Source organism: Peromyscus californicus, unplaced genomic scaffold (assembly GCF_007827085.1).
Source record: "Peromyscus californicus insignis strain IS unplaced genomic scaffold, ASM782708v3 Scaffold_7__1_contigs__length_154581171, whole genome shotgun sequence".
NCBI lineage: Eukaryota > Metazoa > Chordata > Mammalia > Rodentia > Cricetidae > Peromyscus > Peromyscus californicus.
Window position 1 is genome coordinate 84,827,173 of NW_026294595.1, and position 21,722 is coordinate 84,848,894.

At 39.6% G+C, this 21,722-nt stretch overlaps 1 protein-coding gene across 5 annotated transcripts in view; it reads left to right on the forward strand.

The window, feature by feature from the left end:
* The window catches only part of Lgr4 (leucine rich repeat containing G protein-coupled receptor 4), a 100,331-nt gene that overhangs the window by 70,215 nt on the left and 8,394 nt on the right, over positions 1-21,722 (forward strand). For all 5 annotated transcript variants that reach the window (XM_052726122.1, XM_052726123.1, XM_052726126.1 and 2 more), the window contains exons 3-13: positions 4,718-4,789; positions 5,950-6,021; positions 11,804-12,019; positions 13,057-13,128; positions 14,782-14,850; positions 15,670-15,741; positions 15,926-15,997; positions 16,325-16,393; positions 17,853-17,924; positions 18,958-19,023; positions 20,079-20,150. In XM_052726122.1, the coding sequence (XP_052582082.1) occupies positions 4,718-4,789; positions 5,950-6,021; positions 11,804-12,019; positions 13,057-13,128; positions 14,782-14,850; positions 15,670-15,741; positions 15,926-15,997; positions 16,325-16,393; positions 17,853-17,924; positions 18,958-19,023; positions 20,079-20,150 (924 nt within the window). The remainder of the gene's footprint in view (positions 1-4,717; positions 4,790-5,949; positions 6,022-11,803; positions 12,020-13,056; positions 13,129-14,781; positions 14,851-15,669; positions 15,742-15,925; positions 15,998-16,324; positions 16,394-17,852; positions 17,925-18,957; positions 19,024-20,078; positions 20,151-21,722) is intronic.

The window sequence follows — 21,722 nt, forward strand, 5'->3', positions numbered from 1 at the left end:
ATCTGCTGGGAAATCCCCCCATAATTGCAGTTCAGAGCTATTCATGCAGAGGCAGAGCTTGTCAACTTTGGGCTGCTGGGCGAGAGCTGTTGATACTCAAACAAAGCTGTTAGCTTGCTCAAGTCCATAGTGCTCCGCCTCTCCTCTCCGAGAATGATTTCCTAATCTTTTGGTGACACCACAGAAGCACCTCAGGTCAGGAACAAGTTGATAAACATTGCAAGGCAGCTAGGTAAGCACTAGAATGCTGGCTCCTCCACTTGGTAGCTGTGTGATTTTTGCCAAGTCACCTAACTTCTCTGGTTCCTTAGAAAAGCTGGGTTGCTGTCATGATGTGATGAAAGTGAAAGAACATCTACATCATCCCATCTGTTTTGACCTCTGCGCCTGGTAAGACCTTAGGTGTTTGTCTCCTAAGGATCTGGGCGCTTGACCCTACGCCTGTCCCTTTGCTTTTGACTGGATCCGAACTTCAGGACGTGAAGCACTCCCAAGTTGTGCTGCCACAAGAAGTGCTGGCTCCTAAGACCATGAATACTCAGCATCTGCCAAAAGGTTCTGGAGGGTGTGAGCGCTGAAGCTGCCAAAAGGTTCTGGAGGGTGTGAGCGCTGAAGCTGCAAAGTGTATCATTTCTTAACACAGCAGCTTGGTAAACTTCGGGAGCTGCGTTCCTGAAGGCTCCACACGGTGTGTTTACTCCCAAGAAACAAAAGTCATCTGTAGCGTTATAGCCCATCCACTGCACACTCATGGTGTTTGTTTCAGATCTCCGCATTGTGGGCTTGTGTTTCAGGATAAGCCTCATGCACAGGGCTCATTGTATCATTTCTATTAACGATAAGTCCAGGAGAAGTGGAATGCTTTTTGAAACCAGGTCACTTTAGTGTTCGCATAGTTTATAAAGGGGCAGAGACTTGAGGGAAAGGAAGCAAATATTTTGACTAGTGTGGTTAAACAATCTTTTTTGTTGACAAGATAATCAGGTGTTCTGCATTTTGCCACTTCTTGATGAATTAATGAAGCATTCTTTCTCATGGTCATGGCACAGCATGTTAAATTCCTCAAGGGAGGCCCACAGATATCAGGACAGTAAAAGCTAATGTTAGAGGCAAGAGGTGAAGGATCCTGGAAAGCTCACTGTGTTTATAGGATTTCTGTTTTGGCGGATGCTAGCTTTTAACACAGGTTTTAAAGACAGCTGGGAGGAGCCAGGTTACAAGACTATTTGAGGCTCTTGGGTTAAGATGGCTACTGCCCCTTATGGCCCTTCTGGTGCAGTTTGAGCTTGGAAAATGTGGTCTTTCAAATACTGTGTGTTACAATTGTGAACATCCTTAGTTGGAATTTAATGAGGGAGCTGGAGTGGAGCAAACCCGTTCATTGCTTATGTGGAACTTGCACAGAGGTGGGTTGCAGGAAGCTGTGTATTGGCACAAGGAGTGTTTGCAAAGAACTTCTCTGCCTTTTATTTGTTCTGTTGGCTGTAGTAGAGATTGAACCCAAGGCCTTGCCCCTGTTAGGCAAGCTCTCAACTACATCTCTAATGGAGGGGTGGAGGGAGACATCTGAGAATACTTACAGCCAGTAAACTCCCAGCTGAGATGTTTGTACCTAATTGATAGGTGTTTTTTGTACCCTGGTAGTGGGTTTCTCTGCCAACGCAATAAACCAGATCAAGCTGAACTAAAAAGTAAAGAACTAGGTTTAATCTGAGCGAAGCACTCCGGTGACTCTCAAGTCCCCCAGAGGTGGGCGGGGAGGGAGGAGGAGAAATCACAAGGCAGGTCTAGTGACCTGAGCTTAAATACCCTGTAGGTGTGGTCTTGAACAGCTCCGGGGGAGGAGCTGCTGCTTGTCAGGCTCTCTGAGAGGGGTGGGGTTTGGGATGGGGGTTAATGGGACCAGAGTGGAGCTTTCAACTGAACATCAACGATGTGGCATATTCGTAGGTGGTAGTGAAAGTGTGGGATGTGTACTCCGTTCCGAGAAGCATTTGTACTTGGCCTGTGAGACTTGTGCGCAATAAACAGCCAGAAGGTAGCCTGTGACCACGTTTAGTTTTGTGCTGTATTTAAGTGTAGGTCAAGGGAAGAAGCACTACCATTGGATATTTAAAGAGTAGCAGTGAGGTTATAAGATGAAGGGTTTAGATGATGTAGCATTGAAGCTGACTGGTTTGGGACCAAGAGGAGAAACATTTTGAAATGATTGCCTTGAAAAGGGCTTAATGCTGTCCTCTTCATTTCTTTTTTTGGTTTTGTTTTGTATACTAATTCTCAGTGGTGAAAGGCCATGATGTTTTTAAAAAGGAAACTATGAATTCCTAAAGATTAATGCTTATTATTTCTAGCCGTGTTTGTAGGCAAATGTCTGAATATGGTAAGGCACATGAGTTGCAGGTGCCTGTGGAGGCCAGAGGTGTGACAGCCTCCTGGAACTGAAGTCACAGGAGGTTGTGAGCTGCCCATTGAGTGCTAGAAATTGAACTCAGGTGCTCTGCAAGAGCAGTGCAAGCTCTTAACTTTGAAGCCATCTCTCCAACCCCTTAAAACTTTATTTTGGGCAAACAACAATTCATAAATTAGGCAGTTGTCCACCAGGTATGGTTCAGAAGCTCCACTGTGGAAATGCAAGAGAGGAGATTTTATTGGACCAGCATAGAAGTAAAGAAAAAGAATTTTTTTTTTTTATCATGAACGCATACATAGTTATTGTTGGCTACTTCTAGTTCATTGAGCTTAAGTGCTGTTTTCTTTTAATTTAGGTTTTTATAAAATATAGCTCAAGTTTTGCTAATGTTTGCAAAGTTTAAGTCACTTATCACTTAACGAGGCCACTTGGCTTTGTCTACTCAGAATCTTTAGGCCATGGTACCATTTTAGATGGCATTTAAAAGACTGATGATATCGAGTAGTGTGTTGTGAGAACCAAATTATGAGAAGCCTCAGAAAGCATGTAGTACAGTTCCCTCAGAAAGCATGTAGTACATTTCCTAGGATGAGAGGGCACAATGAGTGGCAGTGTTTACTTTGATGAAATTATTTATCATATGTATCTTTGGGATTTCTGAGCTGTTTTACTCCACCCGTCTTCAGAACATATGTCTGGTTGTGGACCAGAGCTCAGGTGGAGTCAGGTTTTCTAATGCTGTTTGCATTTTAAGTGGTACAAAACCTTAGAAGAAAACAAGGCACTTATGGTAGAATTTCAGACCTTCATTACTTTGAATTGTAGTTAGTGAAGATGTTTTCCCTGTGTCCCTAAAATCAAGGTAGTAAGTGTAGCCGATTAAAGAAGGGGGAGAGGATGTTGAATGTTTAGCACTCAGTAGCAACTAGAACTTGATTTGTGAATGAATAAACTAAATGAAGCCCAGGGATATAGGATGTTTACAGAGTGACCAGAGAGAGCAGAGGAAATTATTTTCTTTTCTTTTAGATATTTTATTTTAATGTGTAGAAGTGTTTTGTCTATATGTATGTACGTATACTAACATGTCTTCCTGGTGCCCTCAGACATCAGAAGAGGCCATCAGACCCCTTGGAACTAGGGTCACTGATAGTTGTAAACTGTCCTGTGGGTTCTGGGAGTCAAACCTGGGTCCTCTGGAAGAACACCCAGTGCTTTTGATAGCTGAGCCATCTCTCCAGCTCCTGTTTTCTCAGTTTTGAGATAGGGTCTCACTGTATATCCCAGGCTGGCTTTCAGCTTGAGATTGTACTGTCTCGGCCTCCCGAGTACAGGCATGTACTGTCTGACTGGAAATAGACCTGCTTGAAGGAGAAATTACAAATTTTGTTTTATAAATTAAAAAATTAATTGAAACTAAATTGTAACTAGGAGTATCTCAAGCTCCCTTTGAATACATGGGAAGACTATTTTTTAAAAAATCAGTTACAGAATCCGTCTGCTTGAAAGACCTACCCTGGTAGAATCAAGAAGTGGAGAGTACTGTGCTCTGGCAGAACTGCCAGTTAATGGTCCATATTTAGCAACAGTTTTCCAGGTTACCTGTTTGCAGGTGATTTTATACGAGTTTCTGCTTTATTTCCGCTTTGTTTTGTTTTCCTTTTTTAATGTTTCTGAGCTATAGGCCTGAGGAAATGGGATGAAAAAATGAGCAAAGGGTACAAGGAATTCATATCCTTCTTTATTCACTTTACTCCCACTTAAATTTTCTATTTTACAGTTTCTTTAAGTGTCTACTTTCCAGCCTTTATTTGGAATCTAGGCTCCCAACAGCTCTTCCTTTTTGTCTGGAGTATGGTGTCCTGGGTTTCTGTGGAGAGAACAAGCTGACTTGCCTCCTGAAAGCATTCTTCTTTGACAGACTGGTTTGCTCCCCTCTGTGTAAACACTCCTGTCTGCTGACTAGTAGGCTGTATTTACGAGGCCCCCAGAAAACACTGCAAGCTGCAGAGTGACCGTGAATAGCAAACTTAATTTGGCTTAATGTGTTTTGGCTTGCTTGACCTCACCAGAATAAAAATGTGCCTACTTAAATTATTGTATTGGAAGTTAAAAAGAAAAATTCTAGACATACTTAATTCATTGGAAGAATCTTGGGACTGCTTTAGCAAGGGTTTAAGTCCCTGTTTAATGTCCTGTCGTCTTGAGAAATGTTTAGTACAGAGTTTTAATCACAGTTAGGTTACTGTGGATTCTGAATTTTAACTCTGAATTAGTTTTTTTTTTCTCTTGTTACTTTTTTTCTAGACAACTGGCTGGCAACGACCTTTCTTTTATCCACCCCAAAGCCTTGTCTGGGTTGAAAGAGCTCAAAGTCCTGTAAGTATGCAGTTTTCAAGCTTCACAGCTGGCTGTGTATTTTCTTTCTGCAGAGTCAACATGCTTGGAGCTAGGTTAAGCACAGTTTCTTTTAGTTGAGGATTAAAAGGTTTAAGGCATGGCCAATGGGCAGTGGAGCAGGCTGGAGGTTGGTCTGGGCAAACGTGGGTCTAGATAACGAAGGTTAAAATTCTAAATTGTAAGTATTCTGATCTCCAGGGCATCACAGACTTTCGGTGCTGCTAATGTATTTAATCAAAGCCACATTTAAACTTTATTGGTAGGGTTTCATTTCTACTGACTTTATAGCTATAGGGGTTTTTGAATTAGTCCACCCTAAAGGGAGAGAGGTTTGTAACATGTTAAAAAAGCATTTTAGAGCTGAAGAAATTGCCCATGATTTATAAAGATAGTCAGAGATCAGAAGAGAAACTTCTGACCATGCAGGAGCTTGGAGTGCGACAACCTGGAGATGGGGTGGGTTGACAGCCACCCCTTCCTCCCCTTTTGCCGCGACTGCTCAGGCAGAGTCACCAGACCTCTCTGATTCTGTGCTTTTGGGTGATCCTCTTACAAGATGTGGTGACAAGCGTGGCTTTCGGTAGAAATGGAAAGGATTTCGTTTTTCCAGAGAGCTCTCTGCCTCCGTTCTCTAGGTCCCGGCTTTACAGTGACTGAGGGGTAATAATGTTTCCTGCAGGCACCAAAGCCATTGCGGCTTCTCCCTAAAGGCCCAATGTCTGCTCTCCTTGCAAACTGCCTTTCTCTGGCTAATGCCCAGGTTTCTGGGCTCTGCTTTCTTCTGCTTTGAGAAAGCATTAGAAATTCTGACAGGCTTGTTAATTAGACCCCCCAATGAATTTATTCTGCATCCTAGTGAACATCCTAGGGTGCCCAGGAATGAAACAACCCCTGGAAATGCGGTCACCCAGCAGCAGCATTAAGAAATGGCCTAGGATAGCAGCATCCATTTCATTTCTGAGTTTAGAGCAAACACTTTTTTACATTGTGCAGTTTTCTCGCCCTAGATGCTTTCCACTCCACACACCCCACTTTCGATGCCATTAGAAATTCTTTTAGGGAAAAAAAAATATGACTCCATATTCTTCTATGAAAAAAAAGTATGACTTACTAATCGCAAACCAAAAATTTTGTTCCAGAACACTCCAGAATAATCAGTTGAGAACAGTACCCAGTGAAGCCATTCATGGACTGAGTGCTTTGCAGTCTTTGTAAGTAGTGTTTTGTCTTCTGCATTCTTGGGTCATTGGAGGGCCACTGTAGCTGCTCAAGAGTAAGGGCCTGGAACCCAAGGCCAGATGAGCTTTATCCTCTTCCCTGAGATGAAAATGGGGACGGCCAGTTGCTGTTATTAAAATATTCTTTGGTGAGGCATAAAGTGGTCCTTCAGTGTACTTTCTTGACTCTGGCTTGGGGAACATCTGTGAGTGTAGGGTGTACATGGCTGCTGATACTCTGAAACCAGAGTTAAATGTGCAGGAGTTCTGGTGTCTGGTGTCCTGACAGCCACGATGATTCTGGGTTAGGCAATTCAGTAATTGGTATCAATTGAGTTTAGCATCTGACCTGTGGGCTTGAAATACATTTTGGGGATAACTTGGCTGTCTGAGCTCACTCCTTTCCCAGGTTTTTTCTTTTTTGATAAAACTTTGGTTTTATATGGCATATGCAGGTTTTTAATTCTTGGATTTTTCCATGAGCAGTCATTAACTTTGAGTGTTTTTTTTAATACCACTTTATTTGCGTTTTTACATTCTTCATATACAAAGAACTTGGCTTTTATATGATTCTGAATGCTTTTCTTACAACAGCGTTCTTGATAAGTAATGAACAAATGACTGTAGAGAGAATTTTAAGTAACTTGCCCAATAGCACATAGCTAGTAAAGGCACAGTGGGGATTCAAAACCAGACAGACCTGTTCCAGAAGCCTAATTAGTTTGAATTTCTTAGCAGAGATACTAGTAATCAGTGTGAAATGAATGTTAGAGTGAAAACATACTAATAAAACACAGGTTGTAAAAGTTAAACTTTAAATCATGTCTGTCACAAACAGGGAGTACCCTGGGTGTTGGCCATTGAAGTTTTAGTTCAGATAGAAGTTAAGATTATGCATATTAAATAGTTCACTTTACAAAACGGGGAAGTTATGGAATAGAAGGATTTGTTGCTTACAGAGCACATTTGACTCAGAATGAGTCAATTAGAACAAGTTGCTTTTACAGAACTGTTTGGCTAAGTAAGCTCTGCAACTAAGGAGGCGTTTGGGGGGAGGGGTCTGATCTCCTCCAGATCTAAATTCACTGAATGTCCTAAATAGGTCCTGTTTTCTTTTGGTACTTTACAATTAATTGATTTGACTTTAAGACCTTCACATTGAATCATTGTTTTCCAAGACTTAATGATCAAAGGACCAATTATTTCGCCTAGTTCTAAGGCAAAAAAGAGAAAACTAAAATCTCATTTTCAAGTTCAGGACAGAAAAATTACCAAGAAAATTTCAGCAGCTTGTTTCTTACTTGTGGTCAGCACGTACATTCCAGAGCATGTGGTGTTTGTTAGTAAGATGGGTGAATTGAAGTGGCGCTGGTACAGAAACTGGAGTTAACCAAAGCTCAGGGTGCTTCGTACTCGGTGCACAGTTGCTCAAATCATCTCAAATTGTTATGAGAATAAAAACTCAACTCAAAAAATATTCACCCCCTCCCTCCGCGTGTGTGTGTGTGTGTGTGTGTGTGTGTGTGTGTGTGTGTGTGTGTGCGCGCGCGCGCGCGTGAGTGCGTGCACATGCTGCTTTCATATGTAACAGAAACTGTAGGAGGAGCTCTGTATCAGCCGTGCTGTATTTAAGAAAGAAGTGTTCTCGGGTTTGTTAGCATAGTGGGTGTTGTGGTCAAGTGAGATATCATTGAAATTCTACCCTGGTGTAAAACAGCCTTATCAGCATTTGAGTCAGTTTTCAAATCTGATCTTCAGACCCGAATTACGGTAAAGATTTCCTTGTGGTTTCACCACAGACCTTGAAAAGAACAAAGTTCATTAGGCGTTGAAATTGACCAGAAGGTGTTTGAGATAAGTGCATGCTTGATGGTGACTAGAAAGTCAGAGTGGATTGTAAGTATTAATAAAAAGATAGCTACTGTAACCGCCTCTTACAAAGTCATTACCAGAGCACAATATTAAAATGGCAGTCAGAATGAGCTCTGTGGTAGTTTTTCTTTACATCGAATTTATATTGAATATTAAAGGATCTCAAAGATGAAATGCCCTTGGATTTCTTAAATATTTTAAAAGTCTGTTATAATATTTGCCCTATTGAAAAGTTAGAAAAGAGCTTTTGATTACACAGAATATTTGTTTATTGATCACAGATTGTTTCAACACTAGGACAGTTATAGAACATGGGCTCACAAACTGTGCTCGAAGCCAGATTCAGCCACCTGTCCTTAATAATCCAATTAAGAAAGTCAAATCAAAGGCGTGCGCCACCACCGCCTGGCGGATCTCTGTGAGTTCGAGGCCAGCCTGGTCTACAAAGTGAGTTCCAGGAGAGGCGCAAAACTACACAGAGGGGAAAAAAAAAAAAAGAAAGTCAAATTAATAGTGGGAAGCAGGAAAAGGAGATTTATTCAATGTGGCCACATTGGAAAGAGGAACAAAGAGATCCATTGAGCCCACAAGTCCCATCTTTGGGATTCTGAAGTGAGATTAACGTTTAAATGGAAGGCCACTGATCAAGCAGTCAGTCTCAGGGTGTGGTCCTGCTGGTCACTGACTCATGTCATTTGGGCTTTGGTCAGATCCCACAAGGTGACAAGTTGTTAGAATGATGTGAAATCTTCCAGGCCCCTTACAGTAATATTTTGTCACTATAATTTTATTTAAGGCAAAAAAAAAAAATTAAAAGATGTGTTTTAAGGCTAAAATGCATTCCTGAGAATTGACAATATACATTTTCAAGATAAAATATGGTTACTATATTGCTAACCTTTTAGAAAGGGATTTTTTTAGGACTTAAAAGTAATATATACATACTGTATGGAGTTTTGATATTAGGACATTGCAGAAGCTCACATAATCTCTCCATTCTGTGAGATAGGATGCTGCTTAGCCTCCTCTAACAGTCCATTATACTGCTTCTTGGTCTGTTAGGATGGCTGTTAATAGTGTAGGTCACTGGGACACAGCCCCATTTCTCTGTTTTGGTTATAGTGTTAGAGATTGAACCCAGAGCCTTTCAAATACTCGTCAAATTGTCTACCACCAAGTTACAAGAAACCACATTTAAAATTTTTCCTTTAAGCTTTGATCTCAGTATAAGTCTTTACCCTTATAGGTGTGCCGCTGATGCCCACATGAATTGGGTATTTAGATTAAACTCTTGAATCCCTTGTTTTACAAGACTCCACAAGTCCTTTTTACTCATTTTAGCTTCATATCCCAGGGTACCATTTTTTCTATAGCTCTTCTGTTTGTGCTCTTACTTGTGTGCACTTTTCTGATTTTGGAAAACTTAGCAGAGATAGCATCTGTGCCTTCACTACTGTATTACTTTTTCACATAAATGAGAGTTTCATTGTTTTCTTACTTCAGACTCACTTGGTTGATGGTATATGATGGGGAATTCATAGGAATGTGTATCGCTAGTACTGAATGTTCACTATGTATGGTATTTGTCATATTTAATGAAACATTTTATAGAGGAGACTTGATTTCTGTAAAGTATTGTTGGCTTACTTAGAAGTGCCTCTGGGCATTATTAAATATAAATACAATTTAGCATCACTGATAAAATAAGTAATTTAAACACTTAAACTGCTGTGACAGGGAGAAACTGGGGAAGAAATTTAATTTGTAATCAAAATACAACCCAAGTCTCTCTCTTGACCTATGGGGCCTGTGTATTCTGGACTCTGTTTACAGTCACAGGCATGTTTCCCTGGACCCTCCCTCCACCCCTGTGTTCTCGTCACTCTGACCTTCAGGGAGCTGGGTGGTCTTTCCAAGCTTGTCTCTGTTGGCCTTGATCTTTGCCTAAAACACTTCCTGCTCAACTTCTGCTTGCCCTTGCTAATTCCTTAGGCTCCAGTGTAAATATCATCTTTTTAAAGATAATTGTCCGAACCGTGTACATTTTTGGTAGCTCCTGCTGCTCCCAGTGTCCGTCGGTTTTCGTCCCCCGCCCTGCCGTTTACTTGGCTGCATTTTTTTTTTAAGCACTCTGTTCACTTTGTCATTTATTACTCTGTGCATCTCCCACCCACAGAGTGCCTCCTACCATACCATTTCATCTTTTATGTCTAACAAGATGTCAGTTTGAATGTAGAGGGAATTGCAGCTAATCAAATCATCTACAAGTGTAATTCAGTTACACTGTGTGGTTAATCTCTATGACTATGGTTAGTGTCTTCTTCCCAAGAATGGGTTCCCGGAGGTTATGGCTTGTATCTGTGTGTTTAAACGCTTTCTTATCTGTCCATTAAAGCATAAATAACAGCGAAACAACTAAGCAGCTCTGTCTCTAGTACATTGCCAGTCTGCTATGTTGAAGATACCAGTATCTTTTCATGGATAAGCTCTAGAAATACCCAGGGAATATATAAACCTAAAGATGTTTATGGCTAGTGGAGTTTCCTAAGATCTCTCTTCAGTGTTGATGCTATCAGAAGCTGCCCATTAGATATCCACAAGGACCCATGGTCATTAGCCCTTGCTAACTGCCTCAGGACGGAAAATGTGTGAGCTGAGAGCAGGTAGCTGGGAGTGGGAGAGCAGCAGTTGCCTGCAGTTGAAAGTGGCAGTAATGGTAGGGGCTGAAGTTGGAGCAGGATAAAAAGACAGAAGGCAGGGAAATCTCTTTAAAACTCAGAAGGTTTTGTACTTTAAAGTTGCCAGATGCCATTTCTTAAAAAAAAAAAAAAGCCATTGAGTTTTTTATCAGTTTTTTTCTCTTCCCTAACTTTCACAGAGAGGTCCAAGGCTATGAGACAGGAATGCATGTGATAAACATCAGCAAGAGATTATGAGGAACGCTAGGATTTCCTGGCTCGTACAGCTCCTCATCCTGCTAACACCAGGCTGTCTTTGTATTGAAAAGTGATTATAACAATTATACTTGGTTATGGCAACAGAAAGAAATACTTGGGATTTAGCTTCCAGGTTTTTAGATGGAGACTTAAACATTAAATAATCCTGTTAATTAGGTGGCCCTGAATTCCAGAATTTTCTGAAAGAGATGAAACCTTAAAGCCATAGTAGTGTTGATTGCAGAAGTTTAATTTTCCTGTGAACAGTCTGACCCTTTGTGAGTGACTTAACTTTTGGCAACCTTAAATATTTAGCACTGAGAGAAATTTACTTTACCAATAGGACATGTTTTAACTGATCTGCTAACGTAGTTGAGAATCTACTGAAATGGGTTTGTTGCTATTTGAAAAATTGTAAACATTTACTTATTTTTCCTTTTGGTATCAAATCAGAGTAACAGTTAAATTCAATCTAAAATATTGGCTGTACTGTAACACTGGAGGTATAGTAGTTTATTTGCTCAGCTTCATTTTTCTTGTTTTCTGTATCTTTTTCATGTGGGGTGTGTGTGTGTGTGTGTGTGTGTGTGTGTGTGTGTGTGTGTGTGTGTGTGTGTGTGTCTGGGTCAGTGTGTTTGCATGTATGTGGGCACAGGATTAACTGCCAAGCCATCTCTTTAGCCCTCTTTCTGTAACTCAGGTAGGTATACTCTGAAACATAAATCCCCAGCTTGAGCTTTGTGAGTTATAAGTATATCCTTCCATAATGAAGTTAGCCAGGAAAGAACTCTGATGTACTGATCTTGGAAGTTTCAGATTTGTGTTGTTTTTCAAGACTTCTATTACAGTTAAATAAAGAGAGGTCAGCATGGTTCAGGCTGGTTTTATAACTCCTTTCTGTTTGGAAGTGCTAGAGCTGTCATCTCCAAATTGACTCCTTCCTCACCGTGAATGTTTCTGTTTCTCAGACGCTTAGATGCCAACCACATTACCTCAGTCCCCGAGGACAGTTTTGAAGGGCTTGTTCAGTTACGGCATCTGTGGCTGGATGACAACAGCTTGACGGAAGTGCCTGTGCGTCCCCTCAGCAACCTGCCAACCCTCCAGGCACTGACCTTGGCTCTCAACAACATCTCCAGCATCCCTGACTTTGCGTTCACCAACCTTTCAAGCCTGGTGGTTCTGTATGTGTCCAACCCTTTTATTACTGTATGTTTGTGTTAATTTGGGGGCAAGATGGGTTTCTTGTGACAAATTATTATATAAGTGGCCCAGTGATCTTGCTTCTAGACAGTTAGTATTTGGGGGAGTTGCCCTTGATAAGGTCAAACATGCTGACTTCTTGAATAATACCTGGTCATAGATGTTGAGTCTTTTAAAAATAAGTAGCCACTTGTAATCACCTTTTAAAAAAAATTGGATCATTCACCAAATACTTTTTTTTTTATAACTTTTGCTTTTGTATAACCTTTGTTTTTATCCTAACAATGAATTTGTTTATTCAATGTTAAAGGAAGGGAAACTGTTTTGAAATGCTCAGAGCAATAAGTTCAAAGGATGTTTTGTATTTTTTCCAACTTTTCCGCTCAGAAAGTTCTTGATTATCCATGTCTTTCATCTTTCAAAACTCAGTAAGACATAATACAATCTCATTTCTTTCTTCTTTCTCTCTCTCTCTCTCTCTTTTTTTTTTTTTTTGTTTGTTTGTTTTTCAAGATAGGGTTTCTCTATGTAGCCCTGGCTGTCCTGGAAATCGATGTGTAGATCAGGCTGGCCTTGAACTTACAGAGATCCACCTGCCTCAGCCTCTTGAATGCTGGGATTAAAGGCGTGTGCCACCACCGCCCCCCCCCCCTTTTTAACCAGTCTCATTTCTTTTAGAATCTATTTCCATCTTCAGTGATATAAAATTCCATAATACTGTCTTCTCACCCCAGAGAATGGACCAGTGCTCTGCTTCATGTAAAGGAAGAGCTAATCTAAAGTTTTATTTTGATATGAATGAAAATCAAGTAATCTTCAGTGTGTCACCATTTTCTGCATTAGTTGCCCCCTAATGTTGGCATTGTGTCTTCAGGGAGTCACTGTCAGCTTTCTGTAATTGAGTGTGGAAATGTTTAGCTATACCATTGCTTTCAGCCGCACCATTTTAGACACATTAAGCTTCTAACAGTTGCATTTGGGAAATGTGAATGTCATTTTGGTGTTTTTTTTCCCATAGGCATCTTCATAACAATAAAATTAAAAGCCTCAGTCAACACTGCTTTGATGGACTAGATAACCTGGAAACTTTGTAAGTACATTTATATTTTGTACAGTCACATTGTCATTGGGACAGTGCAATCTTAAACATACTGCAATTGAAGGAAAGACATTGAGAATAGCTCATTATTAATAAGCTTCAATTAACAACTCAGTTTTCACCATCTAATAACCCACTTGTGAAAAATAATTTCAATTTATGATTCAAAACTAGTACTTAAATGTGAACTTAAAACTTTCCCCTTCCCCAAATATGTATTAAAAGCAGCTCCATTTTAGCCTTTCTAAAATGTTAATTTTGTTAAATTTGTGACAGTTTGGGAACTTTGACATTTCTAAAACCTAATTCTATTTGGGATAGTTTGCTATTTATTGTTGATTTTTCCACTATGATTTCAGTAACCTAGCTAATTGTTTAAATTGGTTGGAATAGCATGTGTTTTCATATGCTGATATGTAACAAATTAATGTTTTAAAATTTTGCATGATGCTGTGTTCCCACTAGCTGAAGAGGGATTCTGGCTCTTTGGACTACACATTGTCCAGTCTTAAACCAGCAGACCTTGTATAGCTGTGTGTAATTGAAACTAGATTGTTCGCTTTTGTTGTTTTCATTTATATTAGTTGCATTATTACCTGTATCTAAAGATGCATGATGTTTACTGTTGTAATACAGTAAACAGATTTGGAGAATGTCTCCTTTGGATGACCTAATTGGAATACTTAAGATCTGTAGTATTTTGTTGAACTGAAATTTCTAGTTAACTGTGAGCTATTGAGACGATTTCAAGTTTTATAGGACCTTAATCAACTTTCTTGTCAAAACAAATAATAGACACCAGTGGATATTTGAGCTCTAAACTCAGGTCTCCTCTGCTGGATATATTTAATTAGGTGGTAATAAAAGCTAGGCCATGTATGCTATTCAAATTATATTAAAATTAAATGTCTTCTTCCCAGTTAATTTAGTTTTTATTTACCATTTTCCCTTCTATGTAGAAAAGGAAATCAGTAGGTTTTAAAGAAGCTGACTTTTAATTCCTTTTCTCTCTCATTCGGAAATCAGCCACAATAACCATATGCTATCATGGGTTTTTTTTTTATGTTAAGAGAAATTAAAATATAGTCACTCTCAGAACTAGACCTGCATTGTTATAGATCACTGTGGCTTAATCTCTCCCTAGTGAATATACCATTGTCAGTAATTCATGACCTGCATGAGAACAACTCTGGTCTTTCCGTTGGCTTCTCGTTTCAAGTTCTTATATCAGAATTGCAGGGAGCTGCTGTCCACTTCAAGGGAAGCCTAAGTTTCATACTCTTGTCACCTATACGTGGATGCTTAATAAATTCTACTTGATGGTAAATTTTCCGAGAAATGACACAAGATTTGTGTGTTTAACCCTTCAGTGGCCATGTGATCTGATAGTGCTCTGAGCTTGCAAATTTATTATTTATTTATTTATTTACCTAAAAGCATAAAGATAACTTTTCCTATTTAATATTCTCTAAATATCTGTAAATTAAATTAAGCTCCTATAGGGTTTTGAATGACAATGTAGTTGGGAGAGAAAGATTGTTAACTACAGGTTGTGATCATTTAATGTGTGTTTATACCAGAATGTCTTACAGTTTATGACTGCTGATCACTATTCTTGATATTTTCTCCGATTTTTTTTCCTAGGGACTTGAATTATAATAACTTGGATGAATTTCCTCAGGCTATTAAAGCCCTTCCCAGCCTAAAAGAGCTGTAAGTATTGCTTTTTCTCTTTATGATGAGCATCTTGGAGCTCACCATTAAATGCTCTAGTAGTTAGTTCTTGGAGCATCTTCTTCTCATTATATAGATCTATAACACATACAAACACATGCACAGTCAGTCCACAAATCAGACTGTATTAGCACAAATGGTTGTGAGCATAGATTATTGTACAGGAGTAGATGCTCCTGACTAAAAGGCATGAGGTACAGTCTGCCTGGAGGAGCTTGCAGTCTTAGCTCACTAGAAAGGCAGAGCATGAATGTCAGCAGATAACTGTTTCCATATAGAAATCAGGTGTGAATAAGTAGGACAAATAAATCATTCCACGAAAAGATCTCACTGAAGCCTGGGGTCATTGGAAGATAAATCACTAAAAGAAAGGAATTTGACCACATCTAAACGGTAGGAAAACTTAAAAAGCGAAAGGACTGAGGGAGCATCTAGAGGCTGGGTTTGTCTTGAGCGGCGATGATAGGCATGTGTATGGCACAACAGAGATTGTGTCACGAACTGAGAATTCACATTGCAGAGGTAAAATGCAGGCCTCTGCGGTGGCGATTTGGAGCTTATTTCACTGTAGATCTTCATGCCGTAAAGTTCTTTGATGGTGAAGCAACAGGAACCGATAAGATTCCTGGCTAAGGAGTGGGTTTCAAAAGAATAAAGTAAAATGGAATTCAAAATTCAGGTTTCTCAGTTTTCATGATGTTTATGTTAACGCTATCAATTCTGTTTGATGTAATGCTGGGCAGCAGTGGGCACTCTGGTTTTAACTGGTTTCAGAGTGGTTTCCTCCTGTCGTCCTAGGGGATTTCACAGCAACTCTATTTCTGTTATCCCTGATGGAGCATTTGGTGGTAATCCACTGTTAAGAACTATGTAAGTATTTTTGAAAGTTTCTTTGAATATATAATCACGTGCAGCTATGTCGAGAAATGCCAGATATCAGCAACAAAAGTAAAAAAACTCGGGCTTTCTGATATATGGACACAGGGAATATGGATTTCATCTCAGAGTGCTCATAAGCATATGAAAACATTGCCTCTTTTGGATATTTTCACAGCCATTTGTATGATAATCCTCTGTCTTTTGTGGGGAACTCAGCATTTCACAACCTGTCTGATCTGCATTCCTTGTAAGTATTATGCAAGTTTAAAAACACACCTGAATATTTATGCAGCTTGTTAAACAAAAAACAAGAATTAGTATTGTTGTAGCTTCAGAAAACAAATTTCTTTTCCCTGCCCTTTATGTGACATTTCAAAGGATAACTCTAACAGTTTTTAAAGTATTCTTATTTATGTGAACACTTGACTAAATTATCACATTTTTAAGAACCTTCAAGAGACAAAACCCATTATATATGTTTATAATGTTGTAATTTCAAGATAAAAAAATGAAAATACTATGTAAGAAAAAGTTTGTTTTAAATTCGTTTTTTTCTCTTCCCAATTTCTTACAGAGTTATTCGTGGTGCAAGCCTGGTGCAGTGGTTCCCCAACCTGACCGGAACTGCCCATCTGGAGAGTCTGTATGTGTGATCCTTACGTAAAGACAGCATTGCAGTCCAGTGTGCTGCAGAGTGCAGTGCTCTTTAGTGATGGGGATGGATTTATGGTCACTCTTTTAAACTCCTTTTGTGACTGTCAAGCTTGGAGATGAGTGTATTAGGCTTGAGGTCATTTAGCTCAGGCAGAGTGCAGCCTCCAGTGTGGACGGATCTGAAAAGGTTACTGAGAAGTAGCAACTAAATGGCTAATTAGAAGCAGAACTTCAGAAATTCAAAAGCAGGACCAAATGATCTAGATCATAAAAAAAAAAAAGGCACCTTGGGGGAGATGCAATATATGAAAATTAAGTAATGTCAAGTTTCTCAGAGTTGAAACTTTCACTTAGAAAGGCAAGTTTTAATCAGACAAGGAATACCAAAAATATACTAAGGTGGCATGCAGACGATGAAATATGGATAAGACTCACATGTTTATAGTGGAATGGGAATGTGGGATGAGACATTGGGAAAATTATTTGGGACAAGGTTTTTAAATGACCAAATCTTGAGCTCCTGTACATCTGGCTATAGAGAAGATTCCTGGTGACTGGTCTGTGAATGGAGTATAGGTGCTTTTGTGATTTTGCTGTCAGCCCTCAAGGTAGCCTGCTTGGGCCTGGAGTAGCCCAGGGCTGTTATCTGTAGGAGTTTTACTATGGTGCACTGTTTAAGTGGTAAGATTTTCATGTAGGGAATAAAAGAAGTTGGGAAGCACTGAGAAAGAGTTCCAGTTTGGTCCTTAAGGTAGTTTGTGCATGTTGAGAATATTGGTCCAGGGAGTGTGAGAAGAGTACAGTGAAGAGATCAAGATGTAGGACAGTGAGCGCATGGCCCAAGCTACACCGGTTAACTGTGCTCCAGGCATTCAGTCCATAGTGGAGTTCTTCTGGAACGAAGGGCATGATCAGATTCTTTTACGGCTCGCTTCCTGAAATATTGAAGTATTTCATCCTTCATCTGCATAGCAGCAAAAAAGAAAAGAAAGGGAGAGCAGGGGTGAGATAGTAGAATACTGTGTTAGAAGAAATAGCTGGAACTGGTGATTGACTACAGATGGGGAAAGAGGCAGAGGGGAGAGGAGTGATGCTTCAGAATGCTGAGCTGGCTGACAGAAAGAAAAGGCAGAGACGTAACTTGCCGTCGGGTTCCGGGGTGGTTTCAAATGGGTTAGGTGGTGTGAGGAAAGATGGCGGGTTGTGGGAACTCAAGCTGTTCCCTGGACAGGGTTCAAATCTTATGCCACAGCTCTTTTTCGTTGTTGTGCAGATGCTGGATCGAGAGTTCGCCTTCCTACATGCCTACCTTTAATTGGTAGTTAGGCAGTGGGGTGCACAGGCACATATGCACTAATGTCCAAACATTCACTTTGTATATAAGAGGGGCGTTTCGTGCACTATCCCGACTTGAACTGTCTCTTAAGTAAATAATTGTTTTTCCACAGAACCTTAACAGGGACAAAGATAAGCAGCATACCTGATAATCTGTGCCAAAACCAGAAGATGCTGAGGACTCTGTGAGTTGGCTTATTCTCTCCTTCTCCCTATACCTTCCTTTCATGTGCTTTTTTAGATGCTCACTTGTTTTGAGTGCACTATGTTCATAAGGTTGTTCATAAGGTATTATGTGTTATGGATCATAATAATGATGTTTCATTATTTCTTCTTTGTTTCTTTCATGTAAGTAAGGGGTTCACTTCACAGGGTAGGGGGTGTGCGTCTGAATTTGATTTTTAGGATCGTGTATTATGTTATCGTGTATTAATTGTTTTGTTACTTTATTTGGAGTCTCTAATTAAACTAAGAGACTAATTAGTGTTGTTTTGATTCACTTGGGCATCGTCCCCCGCCACATACACACACATTTTCTCTTTCATTCGTAACTAAGCAGATCCCGCAGCACTGCTTTTTTGAGTTAAGAATGAATTAATTGTAGCTTTCTCAAATTTGTATGCTGACGTAGGAATTAAAAGGGAAGACGTAGAGCTCTCAGCAGAACAAACAATTAGATCCTGATTTGTAAGTACTTAAAGGAGATTACAACAAAATAAATGATGGATTGACTGAGTAATTACATGTTATAGTGGACCCCCTAACTTACACATGATGAGTGCCACGAGGGAAAACCCAGTGACACCAAACGTTAACTACTCTGACATAATTTCATATACATGATCTAAAAGATGTAGCAAAGCCTTTTAATTAAAGAACAGCATAATACATGACATAAAAATGTATTGGAAAATATAAATTTTCTAAAAATCTATAGCTTTACTACTCAACACAGACGTTATGCACGTTATCTTTTATATATGTTGCAGAACTTAATATATTTTAGCATATTTTATATTGTTTACACTCAACACTGTGTTCTTTAACTTTATAAATCTCAAGTCTTGGATTGATCAGGGAACGTCAGGGAGAACAAAGCTTGTTTTTCTTGCCAGCTCTCCTCTTTGGAAGACCTTAGTGCTATTTTCCATGCTTCTATGCACAGCGCTTTTACTATAGCATTTTAATAATGGCATTAAGTTGTTCTGTTGTTTTTAGGGACTTGTCTTACAACAACATAAGAGACCTTCCAAGTTTCAATGGTTGTCACGCTTTGGAAGAAATGTAAGTTGGCTTTTGACTTACCTATCTTGTTGTAGTATACTGTTCACCAATCGGTTCCTATAATGGATTGTTGCAAGAAATCAGAGGTTCATATAGTTCCTGTAAATAAAATGTCCTTGTGTCTGATGTGTTACTGTAGTGACCATTTCTTTCATGTTTTGTAACAATGGGAAATTTTTCTGTTACCCAGGAGATGTTCCTTGAAATGAATTTATCCAATTTTTATGTTTCTGTTATGGCATAGTTTAAGTTTGGTTATAGAGTTTTTTTTTTCTGGTTCATTAGTTCTAGCATGTCAATAATTTGAGGTTATGTTCCTAGAAATAGAACTAACTCTGCTGTCTCTAACAATTTTGATTTCCTGCCTAGGAAAAGGTATATCTATTCTTCTATTAGACATTCTATCTATTAGACATTCCGTCAGAATCTCTAAGGGAGGGCAGTTATTTCAGAAAACAGAAAAATGGATTCTGGCTACTGAGGGGAACAGATCTGAATATTAGTTTCCAGTATGCCAGAGGTATTAATTGTCGTCTCCTTCCCCTCCCCCTCCTCCTCCCCCTTCCCCTCCCCCTCCCCCACTTCTTCCCCTTCCTCCTGCCCCTCCTCTTCCTCCTCCCCCTCTTCCTGCCCTTCCTCTTCCTCCTCCTCCTCCTCTTCTTCTCTCTTCTCCGCATCCCCTCCCCTTTCTCTCCTCTTCCTCTTTTTGTCCCCCACTTTTCCTTCCTCTGCTGCCTGCCATGCCAGATCTCAAATTTTTTCTCACTAGTCATCTTTCTTCTCTCATATCTGAGTAAGATCGGTGGGAATTTAGATAGGGTACCAGTTAACTGTTTCCCAGTATAACTTGAGGCAGAATATCAGTTAGTCTAATTTCTTCATTTTGTAGATAAAGAAATTACATTTTTTACTTTCAACAAGATCAGTGTAATAAATATTTGAATTTGTAAAAAACTTCACAGAGAATATTACTTTTCAACATAGAATTTTTTCCTTCTTGTTTATTAATCTCTCTCTACCTTCCCTCTCTTCCCCCATTCTTATTTATTTTTTAGTTCATTGCAGCGTAATCAAATCTACCTAATAAAGGAAAACACTTTTCAAGGCCTATCATCCCTAAGAATTCTGTAAGTTTGTCTGTGATTATTAAAGACAAAGCTTTGTCAAGCTATAAATTTACATTTCATGATTGTCTTCAGTTTCCTTCTGCTGTGGTAAAATAGCACAAAAAACCCTGATAAAAGGAAGAAAAGGTTCCTTTGGTTCAGAATTCCAGGTTGTGGTTACTATAGGGAAGTCAAGGTGGCAGGGACTATAAGAGGCTAGTCACATGACATCACAATCTAGATCATATGACATCATAGTCCAGGTCACATGATATCAGAGTCCAGATCACATGATGCCACAATGCAGGTCCCATGATACCTCAGTCCAGGTCACATTACATCACAGTCCAGGACAGAGAGATGTTAATGGATGCCTGACCTGCTAGTCTTCTTCACTCTATATAGTATAGGGTCCTCTACCCAGGACATGGTACCACCCTCAGTGAGTGGTTCTTCACACCTGAATTAATGTAATCAAGAGAATCCCCTATGAGTACACCCAGAGGGCAGCCTGATAGACAGTCCCTCATTGACACTCCTTTCTGAAGTGATTCCGTATTCTGTCAAGTTGACAGTGAAAACTGTCACAATGATTTCCATGTTACTAATAACACTTAAAACATGCTTGATATTTTATAAACATCATTTAGACTTTACCTAGTGATACTTTACGATCTACTTTTGGTACTTTTCACCATAGCTCATTTATGATATTGGTTCTTAGCCAGTGAAATGTTTATACTTGTTTTCAAGTTGAGCGAGTTTGGAGCTTCATTAGAGCAAGAGTAGGCCGACCCCAGCCTGTGTGCTGTCTGCAGCCTCTTGTAGTTACGAAGATTGTGGACACACAGCCAGGCCTCTTGGGGAAATGTTGATTTAAGCTGCTCTTCTCAGGCTGTGGTACAATTGAGCAGTAGCAGAAAAAAAAAAAAAAAGAAAAAAAAAACAGAAGATGAAAAGATCTACTCTTTGGCATTTACAAAGAGAAGTTTGCTGGCCCTGTTCTGGAGTACCTGTCTTGTTAAATATAGTTCATATGAAGCAGATGTACCCATTTAAAACACTTAAATTTAAATGCATACTTTTGCCTGGCACGCTACTAATCCTGGGAATATGGAGTTGACTAAGAACAGAAAATGTAATGGACTCAATTAATGAATAATTTTTAAATATAGAAAAGGTTTGAAAAATTGACACTGAGGAGAAATTACATCTATTGAATCTGCTTTTTTTTTTTGGTTTTTCGAGACAGGGTTTCTCTGTGTAGCTTTGTGTCTTTCCTGGGTCTCGCTCTGTAGACCAGGCTGGCCTCGAACTCACAAAGATCACCTGCCTCTGCCTCCTGAGTGCTGGGATTAAAGGTGTGCGCCACCACCGCCCGGCCAAATCTGCTTTTCTAGTGGGTTCCCTTTAAGAAATGAAACAGGTTTGGGTTGTGGCTTTGCGGCATTGCATCTGCCTCCTAGACACAAGGCTCTTGAGTTCATTCTCCAGGGGACAGGGGCAGCTCATATCTGCCATCACTTTTAAAGCATTGATAAATGACAACTGAAAGCTGGTCATTTCATGAGTTTCTGTTATCCAGGACATGTG